Source organism: Physeter macrocephalus, chromosome 9 (genome assembly GCF_002837175.3).
Source record: "Physeter macrocephalus isolate SW-GA chromosome 9, ASM283717v5, whole genome shotgun sequence".
NCBI lineage: Eukaryota > Metazoa > Chordata > Mammalia > Artiodactyla > Physeteridae > Physeter > Physeter macrocephalus.
Genome location: NC_041222.1, coordinates 204,204 through 213,050, shown reverse-complemented (window position 1 = coordinate 213,050; position 8,847 = coordinate 204,204). Strand labels below are relative to the sequence as shown.

Genomic DNA, 8,847 nt, shown 5'->3' with positions numbered 1-8,847 from the left:
CCGGGCACCATGCTCCACAGCTGCTCCCAGGGGCAGACAAGTTCTTCTCCAGGATTCAGGCTGCTGTGCCAGTCACAAAGGAACCCATTGCCCCCTGGTGGTGACCAGGATGCCGCTGTGAAGGGAAATTCAACTTCTGCAGGACCCCAGGAAATGCGGACTGGGCAGGGCTTCAGCGGTCCCGCTCCTCTCCCAGACCTCTCATCTCTGTCACTGGTGCCACCACCCAGTTGGTCCACCAGAGCTCACCCTCAAGACCCCTCTTTCTCTCATTTCAATCCACCTGTGGCTCCCCCAGGTTGATCCTCCCTCCCCGTCACCCCCATCTTTGACACAGCCTCCCAAATAGTTTCTCTGCTGTCTGGACCACTATGGTAGTCTCTACACAGGAGCTAGACTGATCTTTTATTATTACTATTTATATATTTATTTAAGTAAAAGTTATATACAGTAAATTGCACAATCTTTTTTTTTTTTTTTTTTTTGCGGTACGCTGGCCTCTCACTGTTTTGGCCTCTCCCGTTGCGGAGCACAGGCTCCGGACGCACAGGCTCAGCGGCCATGGCTCACGGGCCCAGCTGCTCCGGGGCATGTGGGATTCTCCCGGACCAGGGCACGAACCCGTGTCCCCTGCATCGGCAGGCAGACTCTCAATCACTGCCCCACCAGGGAGGCCCAGGGAGGGGATTTTTAATAATTTTCTTCACTGCCATATTTTGGCACCTAAAACAGGTCCTGTCACGTAGTCAGAATACAAAAATATTTGTTGAATAAACAAATATGGCCCAATGATTACAAGAATGGGCAATGAGTCAGGCAGACCTCAGACGGAATCATTGCCCTGCCACTTACCAGCTGTGGGACTTTGAGTAAATGACTTTACCTCTCTGAGCCTCAGTTTCCTCATTTGGACATGAAGGTAAAAGTGGCACCTCTATCACAGGGGTGTCTATTGATCCAATAAACCAATGCTTGTAGAATATTGCTGGGCACATAGCACTTGATAACTTGTTATTTGTGGTTCAGACATAGATGAGGCAGCAGGTATGGATGGGAACTGGCACAGAACCGTCCAGATTCTTTTCCTCCCATGAGCACCGACGCAATCCTTCTTCTCTTGGCCATTTAAAGCTCTTGTAACACTTTATTGCATTTTCTGGATGCCTCCTTACCTGACAACTGCCTAAGAGCAAAGACACCCCCTGTCAACTTAGCACCTGGCATAAAGGAACTAAGAAGGAAGGAAGGAAGGAAGAGGGAGGGAGGGAGGGAGGGTGTTCTTATCTGCGGTCTTACAGAAGAGGTGAGGTCCCCTGGTGAGATGCCAGTGCTGGGTTGGGGGGGTTGGAAATGAGGATGAGGTTGAAGATTCCCAGTTTTAGGAGTATAAGGTGATGGGAACAGGAGGCAAATGAGGTACTAGTCTAGGGTGCACAGCATAAGAGGTGGGTGCCAAAACCTCAGTAATCAAGACAAATAATAGTTTGATGCAATATATTTTAAAAATCAAAATTAGGGCCAAAAATTCCATAGTGAGTAAAATATCAAAATTTTAAACAAAACCAGGAATCGTAACAGTGCCGTGCTGAGCCATGTTGGAGCCTGGGGCAAAAGGAAAAATACAGATGCCATCACCCTCGTCCTGGCCCTCAGGGCCCTGCTGTTCTTGCTGGCTACCTGCAGGTGGTGAGGTCAGCCTGGTTTTAGAAAATAGTCTCTGCTAGTCCCTTGCTTTTCAGATCTGTGGAATTAAAGTAGATGCTGACCTGGCTGGATGGGCAATCTATGAACTTGAATAAGTCTCTTCTCCTCTCTGGGCCTCAGTTTTCCTGTCTGTAAAGGGCTAGGAGCTCAAATTTCATTTCTAAGCTCAAGTGTCTCAGCCCTGAGTTCTCGTTTGCCCTCATCAGGCCACACCATTTGGAATGTAACTGTTTTCACTTTAGCACCCAATTTCAGCCTCTACATCCTCTGATTGGTTGAACACTCAATTACAAGAAACCTGTGAGTTTCTGAAGGGCAGAAGCTCTATTGTACAAACCATTATAGCTTTCCTAATGTGTATAGCATGGTATAGGCACTCACTCAATGCTTAAATAATATTTTTTCTGGTTAAAAATTATCCATGTTTTTTCTCCTTTAATGTGTTTATGTAATGAATTAAGTTGACTGTATTCCTAGTGACAAAATCTCTTATTCCTGGGGGTCGGGGGGAGACCCAAAAGTGAAAATGGTCTATAGTTTTCCTTTTTTTAAAAAAAAAAATTATGTTTTAGTACTAAGAATATGCCAGTAAAATGGATTGGGACTTTTCTACATTTTCCTATGATAAAACTCAGCTGTGAAGCCATCTGGGCCTGGTGCCTTTTTCCACTTCCAATTTTTAATTTAAAATTTCAAATCTACAAAAAAACTTCAGCACTCTTTACCTAGATTCACCAACTGTTAATATTTTATCACATTTTATCCCTCTCTCTCTCTCTCTCTCTCTCTCACACACACACACACACACACACACACACACACACACACACTCTACTTGGTAATGTGTCACCTTAACTTAGCTGGAACCAAGTTTCCTAGAATTCTCTCCCCTGAGTGGTTCCAAGTTAGGTTGGCAATAAAGTTAATTCGTTCAAGATTTGGAGGGAGCAGGCATTTTTTTATGCTTTGCACTTTGATGAAAGGCCTCAGGCTCTGCTGTAGCTGGCATGTGGTTGTCACTGACCTGCTAACTTGCCTTGTTGGTTTGGGGGCAGCACCCGGACCCGTAGCCTCCCTGGTTCCTGCTAGGTCTCCTCCTTTTGTTTCTCTGAGTCCCAGGCCAAGTATGTGTACAGGTCTGTGATAAGGACACCAGTTCCCCTGCAGGTCACCTGCATCATTGAAGTTGGGGAGGGTGGGAGACAGATGTGAGCTCCAGTTTGTTCTTGTTCTCCCCAACTTCATCTCCATCTCTCCTTTCCAACTACTGGCAGGTATAGAGGGCTTGCACAGTCTGTTCCACCAGCACCCACAATTGCATGACATCTAGTCCCTATTACCAACCCCTTATTCTATATCATTCATAGTGGCCCTGATTCTCTGGATTAAACACACACACACACACACACACACACACACACACACTTAAAAATTTTTTGCTCAACTATTTGAAAGGTGAAATGCAATCATTAAACACTTCACTCCTAACAATATTTTTTTAAAAAGTATCTCCTAAGATTTAGGACATTTACCTACATAAACAAAATTCCATTATCCTAACCAAGAAAATTCCATTTTCCCACCCAACAGGAACTAGAAATAATAATATTATCTAGTACACTTCCTATATTCAGATTTCTGAAACTGTCCAAATAGTGTTCTTTTAACTGGCTTTTTAAAAACTCCAGGATCTAATCAAAGACCCCCCAGTGCATTTGGTTGTCATATCTCTTTTATCTTTTAGCCTAGAACAGTTTTGCCTTTTATTTTTCCCTTTCATGACTTTGATTTTTTTTGTTGTTGTTGTTGTTGTGGCCTCTCCCGTTGCGGAGCACAGGCTCCGGACGCGCAGGCTCAGCGGCCATGGCTCACGGGCCCAGCCGCTCCGCGGCATGTGGGATCTTCCCGGACCGGGGCACGAACCCGTATCCCCTGCATCGGCAGGCGGATTCTCAACCACTGCGCCACCAGGGAAGCCCTTTGATTTTTTTTTAAGAGTCCAGGTAAGTTTTCTTGCAGAATGTCCCACCATCTCGATTTGTCTGTCTGTTTCTTCATGACTGGATTTAGGTTGAACATTTTGGGCTATAACACTACATAACTGATGTTGTCTATTTCCCATTGCATCTTCTTAGGAGGCACTAATGTTACTTTGTCCTCTACTGACCTGGAGTCCTTTGGAATTGTCAATGGAAATAATCAATAATCAATAATAAAGAAAAGAGTTTGAGTCGAGCCAAGCTGAGGACAAATAACCCAGGAGGAGCCTCTCAGTAGCTCTGAGGACTGCTCCATCGAAGCATGGTTTTCAGCAGTCTCCTGCCTCACCAGAAAAAAAGAATATACATCAAATTGACAGGACATTCCTTCAAGTTTTCAAAAGAGAAAAATTTAGTATGTATACAGTGAGACAGTAGGACCCTGATGTCTGGGAAGGGAACTTTGTCTTCAAGGGAATGTTAACATGCATGCCATAGGAAGGGAGTTATTTATCCTTATCTTTGAAAGGGACATTCTTTGCTTTAATTGTTGAAATAGATGTGCTGTTTGCGTTTGACAGGCCATGAGTCAAGCTGTTTTAGCTCACACAAAGTTCAGGGTGAACCATGTATAAGCCAAAATGACTTCCCTATACCTCAATATGTGAAAAATTTCCCCATCATTTCCCATTTTGATCACAAATCTTTTGATAGAAAGCATTAATGATTAAAATATTTGTCCCATCTGAACCCTGGTCTTGGTGGTCGTAAGAGGAGGAATAGTAGTACTGAAGCTGTGCTCATGGTGTCTGCTTATATAGCATATGGGCTAGTTTCAAACAAGGTAAAAAAAAAAAAAAAAAAAAAATATTTGTCCCTTGATTCCAAGTGATTTGCTGCCTGCTCTGGATCCCTCACGTCCCTCGGTGCTAGGCCTCTTTTTTTATGTATATAGATTTGCCTAGTTATCTACACTGTGGTGGTTAATGAGATATAGTGAAAAGGCAGAGAGATATATGCTGATTGGAAGACACAGGTTATACGTATTATCAATTATATCAAATTGTCACATAAGCATTTTACCTGTGCTATTAGCAGTAGACTTAAAGCAAGCAGATACATGTCATGAATAGTTTGATAGCCAGAAAAAAACTAATAATACATATTATGACAATGACAATTGTCTGGAAAGCAGAGTGATAAAAACTGCCTATTTCTGAGGGAAGCCAGCTAACAATAGTACAAAAACTAAAATTAAGAACTCTGGGCACGGGCTTCCCTGGTGGTGCAGTGGTTGGGAGTCTGCCTGCCAGTGCAGGGGACACGGGTTCAAGCCCTGGTCTGGGGGGATCCCACATGCTGCGGAGCAGCTAGGCCCGTGCGCCACAACTACTGAAGCCCGCGTTCCTAGAGCCCATGCTCTGCAGCAAGAGAAGCCACTGCAATGAGAAGCCCCTGCTCGCCGCAACTAGAGAAAACCCACACGCAGCAGCGAAGACCCAAAGCAGCCAAAGATAATTTAAAATAAATTAAAAAAAAAAAAAAAAAGGAACTCTGGGCACAAAGTTAGAGGGCCCTTTAAGGACTTTTTGTAAGGTTACAGTTTACTAATTTCAAGCTCTACTTGAGAGAAAGTATTGATCCAAGTACACCAAGCAGTATTAACAACAGCACAGACATCTCCTTGGGCAGCAAGGAGATAATCTAAAGCAATACGTCTGTCAAGTACCACGTAAGCAAGAGTCTAGAGATCTTTGTTGGTCCCTAATAGCTCTTGCAGAGGCTCTGGCAATCCTACTGATGGTTTGGGTAAGATTTCTCATCATCACTTCTAGGTCAGTGGTACCAACTCCTAGCCAAGAGCCCCAAACCCTGAGGCGGTGGTTATATTGGTTTCTGAATCCTGCAGGGAGGTCACATCCCTGAGAATGGCCACAGCTGTTACCTTCATATTCAGAGGGATCCTCATCAGGGTAGTCTTCAACTAATGAGAGGGTTTTATGGTTTGTTGGGTTTTTGTTTTTTTCTGTGATCATCAGGGCTAGAGTTTGAGCCAGTGAGCAATTTCAAGATAGTAAATAGAGTAGTCAAATATCCCAGCAGGCAGTTTCCTCCCATTCTCCAACTGTCTAAACATTCATGTGCCCAGGGTCAGTTATCACACCCACAAACAAATATAAATCCTTTAGAGGCACATAGTACTCCCGGTGTTGAGTCTTTTTTGGAAGGTATGTAACCAAAGTTTTCTAACCATGTGTTAGTATATGGGAGTTTCCAATCAGTCAAATTGACCTTACAAGTAGGAAGAGGAGTGAGCCCTCCGTTAATCCAAGTATGTCAAGTTCTAATCCCATTGCATAAAGGAGAATTATATTTGCTATCAGCCTTATCATAACAAGTTGTCAGTAAGTATAGTGTAGAGGATGGGGAAGAGAAATACGTGGCACTGACCTTGCAAATTGCAATGTTTTGTGAAGACATTTTGACTAATATCATGGCCATAAGCATCAGATTGGTTGCATGTGGGCCCCCCAGTGTCCTTTGGGATTGTTTCTAGTGGCGTCAGGAAGAAGCAAGGGACAGGAGAAGACTGGGTAAAGATATGAACGTGGTAAGTGATCTGAGAGTTCTTTTCTGTGAGTCACAGTAAAGTGAAGCACAGTGGTAAAATTGGTTATGGGCACAACTATGGGGTCATTATATTTTACAAAGGACCCAGTAGGGAAATGGTGACATATCCAGCATTTGGAAAAATTTCCAGAGGAGGCAAGAGACTGTGACATTTGTACAATAACATTGCCTTTCCACGGATGACAGTGAACTATACAGATGCAAGACAACAGAGAAATTAGGAGAAGCTTTTTTTTTTTTTTAATTCATGAGCTATTTATTAAAATAACACATTTAGGGAAAAAAATCAATACAACTGTATACATCATTACTGAAAACTGTATACCATCATACAAAAATGGATTTCATTTTGGGAAATCGATTCCTAATTTATGGCTAGTTTTACTTTCAGAAATCAAACCACAAAACAACACAATCTAATTCAATCTTAAAGGCTGGCATGCTGAGCAAGGAATGTTCTTATTCTCTGTAGGAGCTCCTTCTTTACACTCTCAGGTACCAGGGCTCTGCCTTTTGGTGTGATTTCAGGCACCAAGTCATCAACGGTAACGTGTTCTAGAACTTTTTCTTTAATTACCTCTTTACAGTGTGCCTTCAACTGATCCTTCCAGCCACATTCAATTAATTTAGCTCTCAGTAACTCTTTGAGGAGTTCTCTTTCTCCAGTTTCTATCAACTTTTGGTTAATTGCTGCTCTCATCTGCGCATCTTTGTTCATCTTGCTAACCACCATCACCGCGGGCCAGGGCCGTGCCTTCCCAGCGACGAAATGACCCTCGCCGCTGATGACCATTATCTACAACATTGTTTGGCTGCCCAGACCTAGACCCCAGGAGAAGCTTCAAGACTAAAGAAAACATGGGGGAAAGGGGAAAGGGCTTGTTGACCGTGACCGTAATGGGGTCAAGAGTATAGGTAGGGCTTCCCTGGTGGCGCAGTGGTTGCGCGTCCGCCTGCCGATGCAGGGGAAAAAAAAAAAAAAAAAAAAAAAAAGAGTATAGGTAATGTACACATAAACAAAATTTTTTTTTTTAAGTCCAAAAATATTGACAAGGTTGGGGGTTACAGGCCTGGTCCGGACTCTTGGGTTAGCTGTCTGCTAGTGCTGTCATTTTCTTCTCGTCTTTGCTTGGTGATGCCTGTCCGTTGAAGCTGGGTGTCAGAAACAGGCGTTGAAGTCCATGCAGGTAGAGGGAGATTTTTTATTTTTATTTTTAAAATAAATTTATTTATTTATTTCATTTTTGGCTGCGTTGGGTCTTCACTGCTGCGTGTGGGCTTTCTCTAGTTGTGGCGAGCAGGGGCTACTCTTCGTTGAGGTGCGCGGGCTTCTCATTGCGCTGGCTTCTCTTGTTGCGGAGCACGGGCTCTAGGCATGTGGGCTTCAGTAGTTGTGGCACACGGGCTTAGTTGCTCCGCAGCATGTGGGATCTTCCTGGACCAAGGATCGAACCCATGTCCCCTGCATTGGCAGGTGATTCTTAACCACTGGAGAGGGGACTTTTTTAAATGAGAGATATGAATCCACGAGTCTATGCCTTTTAGTTTGGCAGTGCATGGATTAGTTAATAATATCAGGTAAGGTCCTTTCCAACGTGGCTGCAAAGAATCTTTTTATCTGATGTCTTTTCCAATAGACAAAATCTCCAGGTTATAATCCATGATCCTTAAGGTCTTTGACTCCTGAGAACTCACTGTGAAAGAAATTACCTACCAACCTTTCATTTCCTTTAAGTGCCTCAATAAGACCCTGACAACAATGTAATATATCTCCCTTGAGTAAGGTCGGTTCATATATTCCCTCATGCAGTCACATAAGCCATCCTGCTATTATTTCAAAAGGAGACAGCTGATGTTTACCAAGAGGTGAAGATCTAAGGTTGAGAAGCCCTAGCAGAAAAGCTTTTGGCCTTGAGAGATTAAATGCTTCTGAAAGTTTTGCCAGTTGAGTTTTGATAGTGCTGTTATTTCTTTCTACCAGTCCTGAAGATTGAGGATGATAAGCGCAGTGAAAATGCTGCATTGTTGGCCGAATGTTACAAATAGATTTAATTATTTGTCTGGTAAAGTGAGTTCCCTGGTCACTATGTAACTTGGAAGGAATTCCCCAAACAGGAATTATCCTTTCCAATAACAATTTACCCACTGTTAAAGCCATTGCTCTCCTGCAGAGAAAAGCGTCAACCTAGTGTAAAAACATGCAGATCATTACGAAGATATATTTATATCCTTGAGATGGTGACATTTGGACAAAGTCCAATTGTCATATCTCAAAGGGTCCCTTAAGAAGTGGCAAGTGACCTTGTGACCCATGAAGTGGTTTTTCAGAATTGTATTTAGGGCATGTAGTAGAGTGAGTATATACTTTATGAGCCACCATGGGAGAAAATTTCCAAAAATATTGTTCTCTCCATAAGACTATCTTCTCAGATACCCAATGAGTTAAATAATGTACATTCTGGAGTAATGGCAATTGTGCCTCAACAGGCACTATAGTTTTTTTGTGTGACAGAGTCAAAAATTCCCCCTTTTT

General features: G+C 43.0%; 1 protein-coding gene across 1 annotated transcript; it reads right to left on the bottom strand.

The window, feature by feature from the left end:
* Nucleotides 1–6,728: 6,728 nt before the first annotated feature.
* On the bottom strand, nt 6,729–7,084 carry LOC102986894 (transcription and mRNA export factor ENY2-like). Its single transcript, XM_055086963.1, has one exon. The coding sequence runs from the start codon at nt 7,045–7,047 to the stop codon at nt 6,742–6,744; it is 306 nt and encodes a 101-aa protein (XP_054942938.1). The 5' UTR covers nt 7,048–7,084; the 3' UTR covers nt 6,729–6,741.
* Nucleotides 7,085–8,847: the final 1,763 nt, after the last annotated feature.

Excerpts from the sequence above, each read along its gene's own strand:
- LOC102986894 (XM_055086963.1), bottom strand. The coding sequence starts at position 7,047 with ATGGTGGTTAGCAAGATGAACAAAGATGCGCAGATGAGAGCAGCAATT.